Consider the following 19,747-nt stretch of genomic DNA (forward strand, 5'->3'; position numbering starts at 1 on the left):
TAACTTTTGTCTGAAAATTTCATGCTGGTTTTGCAATACCGTTCATCTCTTGATGTTACTCTGTAGAACTCACATGGTAATTTAAGATCAGGCTGAAAATGCTTCTCTCCTCACACACAGATACGCTGGTTGATTTTGCTTGACCTTACAATTTCACAATTTAAACTTCCAGAAGTTGATTGTAAGAGCTGGTGAGATGTCAAAAGCCACACAGTGAACTGAGGAACAAAGTTGAAGAAAGCATGAAAAAGAATTCAGAGCCGTATCTTTGTTCCCCATTTGTGAATGCCCAATTTGGATGAACCCGATTACCTGGGCACAAAATGTTACACAGCAGAACGTCACCCCACCCAGTACTGCATGGCAGAAGATAGCAAAGGTTGGCAAGAGACAAGGAACAGCTTGAGGCTTCTATACCACAGAATACCATACTTTTTATATGATGGTGGCACTGGTTAAACAAAAAGCAGGACAGTCCCTTTCTCCAAGAAGTCTTTCTAAGAGTCACAAAGCCTATTCCTATGGAGAGGCTGGAGAGATACTGCTACACATGTCAGAGAAAGGGGTGAAGGGAAGAAGCTTTAAGAGTCAGACAGTCATTTCAAACAAAAACTGCAAGTGAAATTTCTTTCCGCTAAAAGAAAAAGCCCAGTGTTACAAAACAATAAACATTCTCCTTTCAACTTATATACTAAGATATTTAATCAACTCTTAAAGGTCAATTAAAAGTTTAAGAGTTCTTAAAGAACTCTTTCAATGTGTTACTTTCTCAATACCCATCATTACATACTTTAAGCATCTATAGTGGACCAGACAGAAACAACAGTTCTACCAGACATAATCGTTGATACAGTTAAACTCTTTTTGAAGAGTAATTTTGAATATTTCTGCATTTTTAATTAAATGCATACATCTTGGATCTAGAATACAATGTATTTATTGATTTCTCAAGGAAAAACAAAATGACACATTGATCAAGCTTCTATTCTTGACATTTTCTAGAACACTCCACAACCTAGATAAAAAAAGTTTCAAGATTCTGATGGCTAAACATCACATGAAATGAATATGAGAACAACCCTTTCAAGAAATCATTCATTTAGCCCATTTGACTGGTGCACAACAGACACTCCATCAAGTGAGAATGCGTAGTTCTGATGGGTCTGCAATACATGAGCACATTAATGCCGCCATTTTCACTTTTCCACTTTGTCTTTTTTTTTTTTTTTTGAACTTAAATTTCAAAGTGGATCATAGAACAACATTACTTTTCTAATACTCAGGAAGCAAAAAGTTATCTACAGCTTCCATTCTTGGAAAAAACCCAAAAGATATTAGCTTTCCTTAATGAACTTTTATTGTTACATTCATTAGTAAATAATGAAGGCTATAGAAATTTCTTATACATGTAATTCTAACAATTACATTGCAGTTGCAACTATAATGTGATTAGACATGAAAAATACCATTCATTTCAAAGCAGTTCTATATGCATGATTCAGCAGAAGCCTCACTGTTAACCTATTTACACAGAGTTGTCTTTGAATTTAATACATTCCATAAGAAGTAATGAGGAAGTTCAAACTAACAGAGCATAGCTCAGATAATGAAAGGAAAAACATAATCTATACACAAGAACACTTCTGCCTTCTCCAACTATGCCTTAATGCCCACAATGGTTTTATGTGTTTGCACGCATACATACACAGAGACACATATAAGTTACCTGATCAAAGAGCTGCTTGCCTGTTGTATTGGGCTGGATGGCAAATTCCAACTCTGCATCCATCGTGGTTACTCTGACATTGATCTACATAAAATAAAGAAATATTTAAATCATACTGGAACAGTGTAATGCTTCTATCTACTACAATTAGCCTGTAAGAAACAATATAAGGTTAGTAAATTCAACAATTTTAAAGGTCTTATATACACACAGAACACAGCAGATATAAAAATGGAAAATTTGAATCTGCAAAAAAATCTCATATTTTATTTAGTTTAAAAGCATATTCAGGATAACATTTAACACTAAGTTTGAAGGTCAAACCAGGGAACAAAGTTCAAAATCAATTTAATGGGACAGTTGACATGACTACTGAACATTCAAAGAACACAGGGACATTAAGCTACTGGGCACTATCTTTCAGTGGACCTCCCAAATGTGTGTGAAAGAAAAAGTTCCTATTCATACAACATTATCATTTTAAGGTACTTATACTTGGCAATATAAAAATATAAGGAGCCTCCTGCCCTGCCATTTCTAAAATTAAGAGGTTCAACGGTCTTAAAGTATATAGGACAAGAGCTTGTAGACCTCAGGACAGACTAATAGCAGATCTTGCATCAGTGGAAGGAGGAACTACAGAAGTTAGCTCCCTTTAACACTGATCGCATTCAATTTCCTTAACACAAGATTGAAAACCCACCACTATTCAACAAACAACTTATTTCTCCTGAAACAGGGGGCGATTTTCCAGATGACTCCTGACAGTCACTGGTTTTATTTGTTCTAAAAGAAGCAGTCAGATATTCCAGGAGATATCTGGACGCCTACCGTACTTGGAAGTACAACAGTCTGTTACAATTTCTCTTCAACTGGTACACACAGAAGTGAGAATTTTCATGAAACAGAACAAAGTACTAAATGCACAGTACTGTCTTCTCACTATTAAAATGGTCCTTCATTCCTACTGCCAGGGCATCGCATTGTTTTCAGCTTTAGTGAAGAGGAATATAAAGTCTTATAGCAAAGTAGATTTGACCTTTAAATGCAAAAACCGGAAACATGAAACTTAAGGCACACATAGATTCTAATTTCTCTCTCTCTACTGTAAAATATGGCACGGGAATAAATTATGACTTGTATTACAGGTTCTTACACTACTTGATCTATGCCTGTGTAAACCATTTCCATTAACTATTTCCCTAATTTTGCCACCAGGTGGAATACTTTGAGAAGCGAGAGTACAGAAAAGTCTTAGCAAGACAGAACACAGAAGGGAAATCTAAGGTGCAAAAGCCAAATCTGGATGGAAGTTAGTCCCCATGCAACAGATTAAGCTTATTCACTCCTTTTTTTAGCGTCAAGGTAAACAACTTTGGGCATGAGCTAGATACACAAGAGTAGTGGGAGTCTGAGGACCTCTAGGTTATAGACCTGCAAACAAGGAAGATAGCGGGGGTTAGCAAACTTTTCTTTTGTGTGTGCAAACAGTGATAAAGAGCAAGAGTTGAAGGCTTTGGAGTAAAAGATAGTAAGCTTTTATTACAAAAAAAAATTAGAGGATGTGTCAGGAGGAGGGAAAAAGAGGTGTTTTCTGTAGATTCTCTCTGCCCATTTTGAGAGAAAAAAATTGCTTATCCTCTAACAGAACAACCCATTTTAAATGGTAGGTCTAACTCACTGGCAGTCAAACTGGTTTAAGTGTGGGGGGTTGCCCCTTAATTACAAGAAGTTAATTTTTTTAAGCAGTTTTTCAATTTTAAAAACAAAGTCTGCTTTAAGGCAGCTACAAGTAAGCAAGTTACAAAGGATAAGGCTAAAATGTAACTTTATTAAATGCCAAGGCACTGTTATGTAACAGCAGCATAGCCAAAATAAGAAGCAGAAGTCACATAAGATCTATACAGCACAGCAAGTTCAACTAATTGCAGCAGAAACTTCTTACAAAAATATCCTTGTAACAAATGTCATCTTCGACAAATGCAAGAATTACTGCATCTGAAAGTCTGTATCCCTCACAAGAACTAAACCACTCGAACAGTAAAATAACAGACGGAATGCAGAGGCATACCCAACGCAGCCTGTAAATTCTGTCCTCTTCTGGATGTTACTGACTCAAATAAAAGCAGAGCGCTCTAAGAGTGCGCAGCTGCTACATCTGCCATAGATACAAAAACACATTAGGAGTGCCTGGTCACTTACATGCATTACAGTAACTGCTTAAGTCTTCAGCAATTTTCTTTTTCTTTGAACTTCTGACTAACAGATCACCCAACTGATAAATGACAGCAATATTGTAATGTTACCTTCTGTGATACAAGTTATTTAAGAAGAGACTTACAGAGGTAACACTACACTTGATCATTTTCCTTCTGAAGACATTTGGACTGGCTTTGATTTTTGGCATACAAATCCTGAGCTTTTACAACCTTGTAACACTGTTTCAGAGCTGCAGTTATTTCTGGCATGGAAAATAAAAAGGTCAATTTTGGCAAAACCCGAGACTGAGCCCAAGAGATCTACTCATCTAATCCAAACCTTGACCGCACAGCACGCTCTTGACAAAAATCGAACCTCTGGTGTCAGTTGTGTTGCCTGTAAAATAATGCTAACCAATGACATTAAGAAGAGTCATGGAGTTAGTTTCCACATTATAAATAAGGCAGGGAATTGAGAAAATGCAGGCAGAAAAAGAAGGTCCAGTAAAGTCAGCAATGGACTGTCACTCGTAATCTGCTGTTGGGTATCCAGCTACTCTGAAGCAACTCTCCTAATGTGGCATTGGTGACAGAGGGAAATTATCTGAACCACAAATTATGCAGACAGTCACTAATCTGAACATAATGACTCCGAACCGCCTTTACCACATGTATACGGAAACGGGAAGGAGCTCCTGCAACGGTGACAAGAGAAACGTATGAAGGTTTCCTGCAGCAAGTGCTGGAAGGCTACCACTGCTCGTACCACAAGACCCATTTAATGCCTGCTTCTCAGTCTGGCTCTCACCAGGATTACACACCTTGCTTCAAAATTAAGAAACTGTGATGAAGCAGTAGACGAGACTTTGCCAATTACTTTGGCTGCTCAGCCGTGAGACAAATCCTGTTCTGCTGCACACAGGCTCAGGGTAAGAGCTGCAACAAGTCGCCATTGGTATATTCATATGTAATTTTGACTGCAGGCTGAGGAGATGCCTTCTAAGGACCCTACTCTGGTAAACTAATCAAGACACTCTCTACATGGTTCTGTAATTCATGGGAGTATGCCTGAGCAAACATCCCTTTATTCCTTTTTTTTAAGGTTAAAAAGTGGCTATACACAAACATTATTTTTGGTGCCACAATTTATATCAATTATTACTAATCTAGAAATCTCTAATGCAAATATTAAATACTAAAATATCATGTCCAGGAAATACTTAAAAATGCTTCCATAGGCTTAGCAGCTGGGTAACTTAGACTTTGTGAATCCTCTGGCAAGGTCCATGTGGCGAGAGATCCTCCACTCCTCCACCGATCAGGCAATGTCATACCTGAAGGGCAGCTCCGCGATGACAGACAGAACTGACACCCGGCAATACAGCGCTCCTACACCAGCCCTCTTGCATCCAGCACCAGAAATCACTGGCTCAGGCCACTGCGATGTGCACAGTAAACAAAAAAAAAGCCAACAAACCACCAAAAAATTCCAATGCTTCCAACACCCAACCCACAGAGCTATATACGGTTTTAATGCAGAGGACATAAGACAGCTTCTCAGCGCCCACTTTCAGATATATGACTATAGTGATGTTCATCCAGTAAAGCAAGGACAAGAAGCACACTCTTGTGCTGGCAAGAAAGTAGCATTTAAAAAAATCCCACAACCCACAGGCAAAATGTGAACACCTTTAGGGTTTGCCTCTCCCTGGAAGAATTTATTCCTGAATATATTGCCTTTACGCAACTACACGTTAAATTACATAAGCCAAGCATCTAGACAAGCACAGGCTGTATTTGAAAGGCCATAGTGGAAAAGATAAAGTGGAGGTTAATGAGTTATTTTAATATTTTAAAAAATTGTAAGAAGAGAATGCTTAGCACAAAGTTTTCTTCAGCTGGGTACCTCTAAGAGTGCATTTTATAAACAAAGCTGCTGTAAGAGGTAATAAAGGACACAGTGAAGTTTAGCATAGCATAGAAAAAAGTCTGCTGGACATTTAGGAAAACACTACTGCAGAGCTCTATTTTAGAGCACCAAATCTCTGTTTAGAATACCAATACCTAACTCACAGCTTTTAAAATTACTATTTAGCTTGGCTCGTTTGCCTATACTGAACAATATAAACTAGTGGCCAGGGACAGAAACCTTTCACTATAAAAGCATCACCAAACATTTGGAAAAATTTGCAAAAAAAAGTATAGTTTATCCTTATTTATGACAAACTGCTTTGTCCCAATCTCTGGGTACATATACATTTTTTTAAAATCTATTTGTAATAAACTTTTCCCAAATAATAATGCTTTAAACCCTTGCATTATGACGGTTACCTTCTTCACCTTTTAGAATCATAGAATGCTTTGGGATGGAAGGGACCTTTAGAGGTCATCTAGTCCAACCCCCTTGCAATGAGCAGGGACATCTTCAACTGGATCAGGTTGTTCAGAGCCTTGTCCAGTCTGGCCTTGAATGTTTCCAGTGATGGGGCCTGCACCACCTCTTCGGGCAACCCGTTCCAGAGTTTTACCACCCTCATTGTAAAAAAATTTCTTTCTTACATCTTGCATACATTCCTTACATCCCTACATTATTTTAGTTTAAAACCATTACCCCTTGTCCTATTGCTACAGGCCCTACTAAAAAGTCTGTCCCCATCTTTCCTATAGGCTCCTTTTAAGTACTGGAAGGCCACAATAACATCTCGCCAGAGCCTTCTCTTCTCCAGGATGAACAAGCCCAACTCTCAGCCTGTCCTCGTAGAAGTGCTCCAGCCCTCGGATCACTTTTGTGGCCCTCCTCTGGACCCGCTCCAACACTTCCATGTCCTTCTTGTGCTGAGGGCTCCAGAGCTAGATGCAGTACTCCAGGTGAGGTCTCACCAGAGCAGAGTAGAAGGGCAGAATCACCTCCCTCGGCTTGCTGGCCACACTTCTCCTGATGCAGCCCAGAGTACAGTTGGCGTTCTGGGCTGCCAGCACACATTGCCGGCTCATGTCCAGCTTTTTATCCACCAATACCCCTGCATCCTTTTCCACAGGGCTGCTCTCAATCCCTTCATCCCCCATCTGTATTGATACCAGGGGTTACCTCAACCCAGGTGCAGGACCTTGCACTTGGCCTTGTTGAAGCTCATGAGGTTCACATGGGCCCACTTTTCAAGGTTGTCCAGGTCCTTGGTATCAAAACTAGAAGTCTGAGTTTATAATAATACAGAAGTCTGTATTATACCAGACTTCACAGAATCACAGAATGGTTTGGGTTGGAAGGGACCATAAATATCCTCTAGCATTACCCCCCTGCAGTGAGCAAGGACACCTTCCACTAGACCAGGTTGCTCAAACCCCATCCAACCTGGCTTTGAATGCTTCCAGGGATGAGGCATCCACAAACCTCTCTGGTCAACCTGTTCCAGTGCATCACTACCCTCATAGTGAAGAGATTGACTTGCTTCAAAACAATTAAACACAGTCAAGGAAAACAGAAGAACACACACACATACATGTTAATTATTCTTTGTGAAGGGAACAACTGATGTTTTGGTAACAAATGTTGCTAATGGGTTATGGGGACATTTGCCACAGCTCACAAATTAGTATTTATAAAAAGCAATCTAAAGCAATTTATCTATGAAAGAATCTGTCCAAACCAATAAAGAGTATAGTCAATGAACATACCTGGAACAATACACATTCATGTGCACATATTAAAAGCGTGCATTTCATATGGAAATTGTATTTTTGCTGCATCTTTTCACTCCTTTAAGGACTCAAAAAAATATTTCTACTCTGCCCTGTAGTATCGAACTTCAACCCTCCACGATTTAATGGGGTATTACACAGTCACCACATTAACCTTTGGACCTCTCCTCAAATGTGGATACACTCCATAGAATATGCACAAAATCTGACTGTTAGCTTAATAGTCTAATACTTCCTATTACTCTACATCAGCCATCATTCGCAGATATTGGCCATGGCACTTCAGCATTCATCCGGAAGGCCAAAACTGAGTAGGTACCAATATTTAGTAAGAAAGCCATTTAAAATTACATGGAAAAGGTTTCCATTTTAATAAATGCAATATGAATTAGTCACATGTAAGAGCCACAGAAACCAGGCCAATTCTTATTTATAAGAAAACTGCATATAGCAAATAAAGGTTCTTCCAAGAGTTTCTTCACAGTAGTTCAGCCTATCACTATATCAAGTTTGCATATTAAATTATTTGTGTTGAGGAGCAGCAGCATGTTGGTCCTACTGCTTTGCACACTGTACAAATATACACAGCACACTCTCCACATCAACTTCAAAGCAGACAGAGGAAGAGATGCAGGAGAAAAAACAATGAAGATAAAAAGGTAAGGATTAAATAGCGTTAGGAACAGAAGGCTACAGAAAAACGGCAAAGATATTTTACTAATAGACAAATCAAAAGAAAGCAGTTCTCCAAACTGACATCAGTTGTCTATTTATGCTGTAGAAATAAATCATATATTCAAACCATAATTCAAATACTGCACTACACATCCCAAAGATTTTCCTGTAAAATACTACTCAAAAATCAATTTATATGCTATTTCAGTTCAACCACTTTACAGAAATTAACTTGATCTTGTAAATATTAATTCAAATTTTAAACATCCATATTATTCCAGAATCTGATATCTACTCCTTCTGAATACATCATATCGTAAAATGTTGAAGTCTAAGAAAAGAATTCTTTTTTAATCTTAAGTTTTGACATCTATCCCTGTTACTACCTAACGTAATGTTTTCTCTTTCACGCCTTGCAGTCTTGTACAAAAATGCTGCAAACTACCAGCAAAAACAGCTGGTAATTTTAACTCCTCTTACACCCTATAAATGCAACTAATATTTCAGTCAATTAAACCTAATCTTCTTAACCTATGAAATGATTAACAGTTATGTAACTAATTATGTCTAATTTTAGTTTCTATGTTTCTATTTTTGGTGAAGATCTGGGAGAATGGCATATAGCTGAGAAACATTTTGTACCTGTTTTTTTTAGGAAGAAAACACTGAAAAAAAGAGTCAACAAATACTCTTCACTAAGCACACTGAAAACAGACCTATTAACAGCTCCAATTTTGATTATAGCAGCAAAGACCTAATTAAACAAAGAAGTCACCAATTTTTGGGGTTTTTTTTTTAGATGGATCACAACAGAAGCTAAATGATACTTTATTTTGCACTGCTAGGCAGAACTGAGAATATTAAGTCTGAGAACTACTTTGTTTGAAAAGTAGAGGAGATGCCGAGTGAACTGCTTGAAAGAACAGAAAGCCACTTTGTTACAAACACAGCCAAAGTGAACAAACAGACTTCTACTGAAGCAATCAAACAAGAAAATGTTTCAATAATGTATATTTTTCAGACACATATTACCCTAATAACTCAGGACAATATATTAAAGTTGCTTTCACCCTTTCAAAACAGCATTTTCACTCAAGCTATTTAACCTAGTAGCCTCTAAGAGAGAAAATCCCAAACACAATCACCTTTTGCTACCATGTACAAGATCATTCAGAGCGGCACGAACCTTACTTCAGACCAAGACTTTTGGGAAAAATGAAAGATCTTTGCTTTAAAATTCAGCTATGCCAAGACCCTCTACTGGTCTTCATTTACTTAATTTTGTCTGGAATACAACATAACTTTTCAACAGGAAAGCAAAGAAAGTAAAACCGAAATCTATTCCATTGTTTTTTCGGTGATTTAGTGTTTACTGATTTCGATTAAACAAATCTATAGCTTAATTGTTATGCATAACAAAAAAGTTCATCCCAAAAACATGGAGAGAATTTACTTGTAGTTGTACTGCACAGGTTCACCTATTTACAAGATGACCAGATTCTCTGAATCAATTGGACCATCAGAGCAGAATCTGGAAAAAAAAAATTTTACCTAAATAGGTCACAGTAATACAGAGAAGAAAGCTATAAAACAACACTGTCAAAATTCTCACCAGTTATGTTAGCTGGGTTTTCTTAGTTCTTATCCATGATTATTTCATTAGTTTTCAGGTTAAAAGAGCTCCAATAATAAAGCTACAGAACACTGACAGTCTTATTGCAACAGCTGTCAAAAATAAAGAACAAGGAGTTGAAGCAGAAATAGTTTCCGGACTAGAAGTACATTAGGTTATTGTGGATTGTCTTTAAAGACAACTGGTAAGAGCTACAGTGAATGTCCAGAGCAAGAGACCTTCTACAGTCCAGTACTATCAAACCCCAGCAGAACAGCAAGGCTCTTCAAAGAACAATGTCAGATTCATTAAACATAACCAATGACTAGGCTCTTAGAGTGTGCAAAGAAGGGGGGGGAAGAGGAAAAAAGGGAAAAAGCTCCGAAGCAATCTACCATTTAAGAAGCAACCAGAGCAAAAGCTGAGGCTTGATTTTTATAGGGAAAACTACTTTATCCTTGGCATGTGCGCTACTTCTTCATTTACTGATTACCAATTATAATCACGGCAACCTATAGTTTACAGGAAGAAATCCATATGACATTTTTGTTCCGAGAAATGTAATCAATTTCATTTCATTTCTTAATGACTCCTTTCACTTGGCTTCCAAGATCTCTCACACGCCTACACTGTCAGGAGACATACAAGAACATCCCAACATATGAGAACTCTTTATATAAAAAGCCCCTTATAAAAGGAAAAAAAAATTATCTCATCCTTGGCACAAGTCCAGCTTCTTTCCTAAGACCTGGTAGCTAATTTCCATTCCTAGGGTGGATTATGAGCTCTTCCAACACCTCCACAATCTCAGTTCTAAGGCTATTGCTTTTCTTGTAAACAACCCTAAAACTGTATTTCCTTTCCCAGGTCCTTAAAATAGAGGGAACCCTTCTTGCCTAAATTTCATGGTTCCAACCCAAGAATTTAAAAAGAAATAACCTTGCTCAGGCTGTCTTTTTTTTTTCCTAGTCATCACTTCTGTGACTTCATTGCTCTGTAGCTGCACGAAGTCAGGGGCTCACAGTGACTTTTTGCCCTATTCACACAATTTTCCAGTTGAGAAGCACTATCACAGGCACTACTCAATCATCATAGCCAGGGATTCAAAAAGGTCAAAAACAGTACATTGCTAATTCATTTTCCTGTCCTTAATAATGCAGCTTTCTGTAAGAAGGAGGCAGGATACGAATAATTTCCAGTTTCAGAAACTGCTAAAATGCTGCCCCCAATCCACCAGGGGGTGGGGGAAGAAGAAATTACAGAAGCAATACGATATGGCCAGTCGGTCAGTAGACCAACAGCCAAGCTCAGAACAGAACTTCTAGCCCTTGAACAGTCCCATGCTTGCATTATTCATTAAGCTGTACCAGTTCCAAATATTGGTATGCAATACAGACTGTTTACACTGGTAATTTCTGATTAATAGCAAAAACCTTCTATACATCTATGTATAGGTATGTATATGTGTACACACATGCACACAGACATATTCATTCTTAATAATAGATTTGCCCTGCTCCTAAGCTACTACCTCAATGAAACATCAGTAAACAAAGAAAGCCTGAAAGCTACTATATAAACCGAGTTGAATACAAATAATCTTCCCTGACAATTAAATTTCCTTTCTGAATCCTTTGCTCACTTGATACAAAGGCAAAAACCAACCAAAAGTCATTTAACACATGGCAGATGAAATCCTAAGCAGCCAATATTACATCAACAGGAAAAGAATCAAGCTGCTGAATAATTATCTCCTCAAAGAATTCTAGAACTATTAATCAAACAAAAGTTGGAGATTTTTTTTTCCCCTGGATAGAAAGTGGATGAACCTTTATCTCCGCTGAAGTGAGATAAATAGGAGACCACAAATATTGCTTATTTCCTTCCTTCAACACTTACCTTGCAGGTTGTACCCTCTACCATGGTAAAACTACCACCTAACTTCGTGCTGTTGCTGTCACAGACACTTTATACACGTTCTGCCTTCCCCTGCCAAATCCTGTAGCAAATCCTTCCACTGATTCTCAGAGATGTTGACTCAGGCTCAAATTATGCCTCCATTAACCACTGTATGCCATCTCACCTCAAAGTCAACAATTCCTGAAAAGTCATTCCTCCTGCCAGCCAAACAGGCTCCAAGTTCATTGTGGTTTGTAAGTACTGCCCCCACCTCCAAGTGTGCTCCATGCCTCTCCCAGTACCGAGCTTTCTTGATCTTTTTTCACATGTTGGCATTAAACTACCTCAACTCCAATTGTACATGATCAGATCTTACGACACCTAGAAAGGGCAGAGTCAAAACAACTAGAGCTCTTTTAAGATCACCACTCTAAAACGTGAAAACCCTGTTAGATTTTAGATGAGTAAGCTCATCTAAAGTAAGATGAGAACAGCTACTTACTGGTTTCGGCATTTTTCTTGTTTTCTTTAGTCTCTTGCCCACTTAAGTCTTCTACAAACTCTTTCTCCCCTTCTGTCAAAACAAAATTAAAAGGGTTAGTTTTAAATTAATCATAACAGAGTTCATGTATATCACAGCAAACAGTACAAATTCCAAAGCAGGTAAACAAGTGCTCTACATGTACAAAATATACTTTTAAGTAGATAACAAATAAAAAGCAACTAAGTTTGCCAGTACCAGAATCTACAGATCTCTAAGTAGTAACCCCCTTCCTAGCTTTTGTAGAGTAATAATACACTAATGTTAGAATAAAGAGACAACAGTTCCGCAAGTACTACAAATTCTTTTCAAAACTTTTGATACCAGACATCTTCTAGCATTTAAACCCTTTAACATTATTCGCGAGAAGTAAAATTTGTACAAGGAACTGCAAAGCTGCAATTTTATCTGTCAACTCTAGTCAAACTTGAAACATCATGAAAACAATGAAAAAACCTAACAAAATTTTAAAGCATCAAAATTGTATTTCATGTCTATAAAAGTATCCATTTCTCTCAGTGAAGGAATGATATGGTCATTTTTCCCAAATGAAGAGAAATGCAAGTGCATCATCACAGTAAAAAAAGGAAGAAAATCTGCTCTGCTTAAAATAATAGAGGTTTGGGTTTTGGGGTTTTTTTTTTAAGCAGAAAGGCTGTAAGTTATGTCTACGTGGTAATGAAAGTATTCACTATTGTGTTCTGTTCCAAAAAAATTTTTATGCCTTGAAAAAAATATGCTTGCAATGTTATTGGTAGATACTATCCTGCCTCCTTTTCAATCCATTCTAACTCAGAAAGAATAAGCAGCGAGTCACCTTCTTGCACACTTCTAAAGTAATCACTGCCATGAATCAGTCCTGCTGCTGGTCTACAAGTACCACCACAGGTGGTGTTGCCTTCAAAAATAATATTAACTGGAATTACAGTTATACTAAGAAAAATGAAAGTGACATACTACTCCAAATTATCCAAGATTCCAGTATTATAACTCTATGACTGCATCAGATAAGTAGATTTTTCAGAAGTGCTTAAAAATATATATAAGGAAAAAAAATATTTATAGAGTAATTCACATATCAAAAGAAAGCTTTAGTATAAATGATTTCTCATTCATAAAGAAAAATGCAAATATAAAGTATTGTTATACATATTTACAAAGAAGTTATTTTTCCTTGCTTCTTGGCAATAAAAAAAATACAGTAAGTATTAGAAAGATTTGCACAGTAACCTAAGGTACACTAGCATTTCGTTGTTTGGTTTTTTTCCTAATCTGTAGAGATCTGTTTGAAAAGAGGGAATGGAAAAAAAAGACATAAAGGATGAAAACAGAATTTAAGAAGCATCAGTGTTGTTGGCTGGTAAAGAAAAATGAGTGTTAAAACTGAAGATTACAGAAAGAGAGATCTAATGGTATAATGCAGATAAAAGAAAAATTTTGTTTAATGAAAATTCAGCCGGAAAAAATAAAACAGTATCTTTAAATTACATTCATTAGGACAATTAATGTAGCACAACTATAAAGGTATACTACATTTGCCTAGCATAAAGACAATTACATTCCAGTAGGCTATTTTTTTTTTAATTACAGAAGATATTGTAAAGTATTGGACAGTATCAGTAAGACTACTATTCTAAGATATCATTCAATTTCTTCTTGAAAAACATGAATACACTTTTCCACACACCCCCCTTGTTTTCTTTTAAACAAACAAAAAAAAAAGCTTTCAGGAAAAAAAAAACAAAACAAAAAAAACCCCAACAAAACAAAAAAAAGGAGGTTTGTTTGGGTCCTTATAGCAGTGGCTTTTGATAAAATTCAATAGCACATTTCCAGTTCACAGAAGAGATTACCCCCTCTTCTCCCCTCCTTTCCCTAATGTACTCCTCAGAAAAAAAAAATCAAGAGAGTAGCAAAAAACCAAAACAAGCTTGGCTCTAATATCTGCTCACAGAAAGCAGGATTCCAAGCTGTAGTAATCCCTATGTTCACCTTTTTGACAGTAGAGGCTCATTGCTTGCAAAACTAAAGGCAGATTGCAGCCCAGGAGTTAAACTCAGTTAATTAACGATGCAAAAGCTAAATTAGATTCTCATCCACCATTTTGTAAGCATGCCAACTCAAGAGTACTAAAAGGAATAGAAAGTAGCACAACTGTTTTCATGTGCCTATAGTTACATTAGCGTTGGAAAGAAGGGCTATGGCAAGACGACTGATAAGTCTGGTCTCCAGGAGGCAAATGAGAGTGTGTGGCACAAGGCCGAGATCTGTGTTATCAGCTGACGATTTTCTGAGGTCTTTCTAAGAGACACCATATCCTCTGACTTTCTAAAATGACCGTCATACCCTCGTATGTTTTATCATTGCAAATTCTTCCATAAGTATGTCCTAACTTTTTGCTTTGGGTTTCACCCAAAGATTTTGTTAAACTACCATCAACCAACACTAAATTAGTCATTTGAAAACGTTTTAAAAACTTAAGGTAATTTTTAAAATCAGAAGCATGACTACAAAGTTTTATAGGATAATTCTATGTCATCAAATCACAATTGGCAGACATCATTTAAATGTTTACAGAATTAACATTTATTGTTCACATGCAATAAAACAAAGCTATCAGCTAAAAGTAAGAAGCATCTTTGTGCAAAACTCAGTAAAAATGAAGTCTCGCTGTCAGTCCCACAGATCTTGTGAGCCTGATAAATTATCACAGTTCACAAGCAGCAGAAAAAAAATCTCTGCAAAACAAATAGTAGCACAGGTATTTTTTGTTGAAGTGTTTGCTGTAATATCTTTTACTAGAGGAAAAAAAAAAATCTATTTCTTTAAAAAAAAGAAATAAATTTAATAAATTTAGAGCCAACTATGCTGAACTTGTTTTTATTTCAGACCATAAAGACCTTGTGCCATATTGTAAGAAAAAAAGAAGTCAAACTCAACTGACAGGGTCTACAACTTAAATTCATAGCCCATTGTTTCATTTTATATATAATGCAAAAACCAGCCCATGTCTATATGCTTTCATATTAAAAATGTTATGCAATTTCAAAACAGTATATTCACACAAAATCATTGCAACTGAGTACTATAGGTATATAAAAATCAAGATGTTCACAGATTTTAACATTGTGCAAAACTTGAAATCAAATAAGCACTGAATAGAAAAACACCCCCCTATCTTTCCAATTATTGGCACCAGCTAACATTAAAAACAAAACAAATATAAGGAAAATACTTGGCCAGAAGAAACAAAAAATCACTGCCAGTCAAAATACTGTGCATCTCCACTATTATTACTGGAGTTGGAATTCACTTCTGCTACTTACACATTTCCAATAGATTTATATTTAGTGGATGCAACTGTATCAGTTTTACTAACTTTTTATCTTTGAAACAATGACTTATATTTACTTTTTCTCTTAACACTCATGTGAAATTGCATTGCAAATAGAGGGGGAGAAAAAAAAAACACCAGCCAACCGGGATTGGGAATGATATCCCTATCACTTCCTGCATTCTGAAACCAGCTTGTGACCTAGCAGACATAGAGGCTCATCACTTTGGCATTTCAATTGCCACAGGTGCCTCTTCCAAATCAGAATTAGCAGGGTTGTGACTTTGCAGAGTTCCTAGTGCTACAACACTCCAGCCCTCGAGACCTTTGCAGCACATGCAGTAATCTGGACTCTGGACCAAACCACCAAAATATCAGCAGACTCCAAGTCACAAAACAAAAAAATCATCCAGAACTTCAGAAATTCTCTTGAAATGAAGAACTGTGATTTCAATTCATTTCACCACAAGGTAGTTAGGATTTTTAAATCAGTATCATCCATGTTTCCAGTTATGCCACAGAAGCCAACAAATAAAGCGATTGTTGAAAGATGACAAAGAAAGCTTTCTTTGGAAAATGATGGTGCATAAAATGCTTGATGCCAAAATCCTGTCAAATAATTTATGCAGCAGCTGTTTTCAAAAGAAACATTCATACACACAACCACGGGTCCGAGGTCAGGTGAGGATGGGATTGGAGGCAGAAGGCTTGAGCAGGACACCTGGCTGGCAGAGAAGCAACCCTCAAACAGCAGGATCCCTACCTGTCAGCTCAGGACCTTCTCTCAGAAGCAGTCTCTTCAGCAGTGGGCCTCCTCAGCTCTAGCAAGGGGTTCATCATCTGTTTTCCCACATACAGATGGCAGGGACCACAGAGCTTTAGCCACAGCAATGCAACTAACTCATTTATTTGCAGGAACTTATTTTAAATTAATACACTTTTTTGTTTCCAAGTCCGACACCATTCCATTTTTTGTGATAGCTGTAAGTTTTAGACCTTTGGGGAGGCAATAGGCAGCTTACAGGCCACAGTACCTGACTAACTGGTCTCAGCTTTCTACAAAAATGCCTCTCTACTCTACAGCAGCCTGTGAATGCCTGCAGGGCAATCATCTTTTACACTAACAGCTCCCTAATGACACACTTGCTGCCGCCCGACGAAGAAGTTCATTCGCCACAGGCTTCTGCATACATCTTTTTCAGACAGAGAGGTCGTCTACACAGTTGTCTGCGATGTAAGCCAGCCAAGGGGGGAACCAAAACAAGCCATCTATCTCACAAAAAAAAGGAAAGAAAAATAAAAGGCTGAATTCTATAACTAACACGTAACAATTGAGATTTGACCAGTGCTAGACATAACATGTGAAGTATTACATACCAAGGTTCTTTTTTATTTGTTAAGCACTGTATCTTTACCTTCTTAAAACCACCATTTCCCTCCATCCTCCCTTGCTTGAAATGCTCGAGATAGGCTTGCTGTCTCTCTGAAAAATAACTGCAGTATAACCAGTACAATTGTTATGCATTAAATGTATTTATAGTTAAATATATTTCAAAGAGTGAAGTGTTCCTTCCAAACTGCAGCTCTGAGAACTTCAGAAATACGAACGAAAACTTGGCAGTTGCCAACACAGTAGTTAAACAAAAAGCAACACAAACCAGTCAAGTAAACTGGTATGCTATAGATGTGCTATACAATTTACATACAGTTTATAGTCATTAAGTTTAGTATCCTTACTTCAAATTTTAGCTTCAAAGTACCCACAACTGCACTATTTGAAATAACCCTAAAATTTCGAAGCATCCTGCAATGAGAGGATGGAAAACCTTCCCGCATACATCTGATATACAAGCAAAAACGGAAATTAAGAAGCGTGACTGATGCAGGTACTCTGTTGTTTCAAGGTGAAATAAACCTTTATCTAAAAACACAGTTAGCAAAGAATTATCGACCCAACCAAAATTCTGGGTATATCCTGTTTCAAAACCAGGTATTATATTTTCTGAATAATGCTGTTAAGTCTCTTAGAACTAGTTCCATAAAATAAAGGAAGCTTATGAACATGAACTGGCCACTTGCATCAGTCTCCATATACGCTAGACGGAGTTCTTAAATCGAAACGTTCTACTGTAAAGATTATTAACTCTCTTTTGGGGCCAATGAAATATTTGTTTTTCCTTATACTACCTGACTTGAAGGTTTCATTTCACAGAGTGATTAATAAACGTCTGAAAGCAGAAAGGAAAAGAAGGTTTTAAATTCAAAGCACAGCTAAGGATTAGCCTACTGGTAAAGTTAGCTCACAGATGCAGCCCTTCAACGATGAAAGGGAAGAGTTTACCTAGGCCCCTTCAGCTCCGGAGTAAACTTGCTGAGCATGCAAAATGCACCAAGTGCTGCTTTAATGGAGCAGTATCTTTCAACAATCAGGACTTTCTTCAGAAGTTTGTATAACGCTTTGTTTACATTTACAGACTTGAAAATCCTCCCTTTCCTCTACTCCCACAGACTCCTAATGCAACGCAAAGCGATAGGACAGCTTTGATGTATTTAACACATCCAATAGAAAGAAGTAATACCTTGAACAAAATCCCTCTTCACCTCTGCCAACAGATGTATCCCTCCTCAAAAAGCTGAGCAAGATTGTTGAAGGCCCCCATATACCCACCCTGTCAGAGGCTAAAGTAACCTTCTTTACCAGGAACTGTCTCCTCATACCATGGCCTCTACACTTCTTACCCCCCTGATTTTGCATCTTGTAGATGGATCCATATTCTCACTCTCTTTACGGCTTTACCTAATTTTCTGTGAACCAACTTTTTTTCTGGCAGCTCTATTATCGTCAAGCCCTGCAACGCTCTCTTCTGCGATGGCAGAAATACCCAGACCAAAACTCTTCCTGTCATCTCTACAAACACTTTTACACCGTTTCTTTCAGTCAGCATGCAAGTAAAACTCTCTGGACAGCTCCTGACATGTCACACCATGTCATTTTCTGCGTGTTTCCTAAAACCTGCGTGTTGGTTGTACTTTTGCTTTCTAGTCTCCCAACCTGATGTGGGAGAGCTGTGTCACTTCGGCACAAAGCTTGGAAACATGCCACTGCCTTGTAATTGCCATTTGCTGGGAGGTTGCTTATCTGGGAACATTGCACTGACTTGCAGTTTATTTTTCTGACAGCCCCCCTTATGCTAAATCAATAGATCAATAGAGGCAAGTCTTTTAATTCAATAAACGGTTACTACTTGTCTCTTATCTTTAACAATCACAAAACTACCTCATCACAGTAGCCATAACGTTACTGTACACCAATTCCACACCCTCCCTCGCAACACACACTGCCCAGCAGCGTTGTGCCAATGCGCCGTGTAAGAGCTGACAGAGACAATGGTATTTCTACTGTCTTCTGAATATGCAAAGCGCTGTGTAGGCAGATGCATCCTCAACACATTTGCGTGACATAAACACGACGACAAGCATCTCTGATGAAAACAAGACAGAGTAAGAAGCAGGGACGCGTCCGAGGCCTGACACAAACCAGTCACGAAGACAGAATTAATTAAAACTCAGAATTGCAACTCCCATAACTCAGTTTAAAAAAAAAAAAAAAAAAGGAATCTTTTTTAAAGCCTGTACCAGAAAGCAGAACATGAAATACTTGTCTAGGGCGTTACATAGACTGGAAAAGACAGCTTAATAGCACCTTACAACTGATGTGATTAGTGGTGTTGGCATGGAGTCCAAAGAGTTGTGGGGTTGTTTTTTTTTTCCTTCGCATTCGAATTAAGAAAATTGACAAAGGAGAAATAAATTCCACAAAGTTGAACCTAAAACCCCTTATCTGCTCTAGACTTTAAGCGGCAAGGTTAATCACAAATGCCCACGACTTGTACAAAACATTAATCCATTCAAAAGAACAATGCACAAAGGCTCATTCAGGGCCGCTGTGCCCATTACGTCGGTCAGTATTTAAGGACTCTAAAAATGTGCATTTGTTGAAAACAATAGACAGCAACAGATGCTTCACAGAACTTGTTTATGAAGTAATTTCTTATTATTCTTC

At 37.6% G+C, this 19,747-nt stretch overlaps 1 protein-coding gene across 1 annotated transcript in view; it reads right to left on the minus strand.

The window, feature by feature from the left end:
• Window positions 1-19,268, minus strand: part of RDX (radixin) — a 40,795-nt gene extending 21,527 nt beyond the window's left edge. Inside the window, 4 exon segments of the mRNA XM_035903776.1 lie at window positions 1,727-1,810; window positions 12,312-12,383; window positions 16,448-16,953; window positions 17,100-19,268. Of these exon segments, the coding sequence (XP_035759669.1) occupies window positions 1,727-1,810; window positions 12,312-12,323 (96 nt within the window). The 5' untranslated portion in view covers window positions 12,324-12,383; window positions 16,448-16,953; window positions 17,100-19,268.
• Between the last annotated feature and the right edge of the window lie 479 nt (window positions 19,269-19,747).

Source organism: Egretta garzetta, unplaced genomic scaffold, assembly GCF_000687185.1.
Source record: "Egretta garzetta isolate BGI_Z169 unplaced genomic scaffold, ASM68718v1 scaffold401, whole genome shotgun sequence".
NCBI classification, from domain to species: Eukaryota; Metazoa; Chordata; class Aves; order Pelecaniformes; family Ardeidae; genus Egretta; species Egretta garzetta.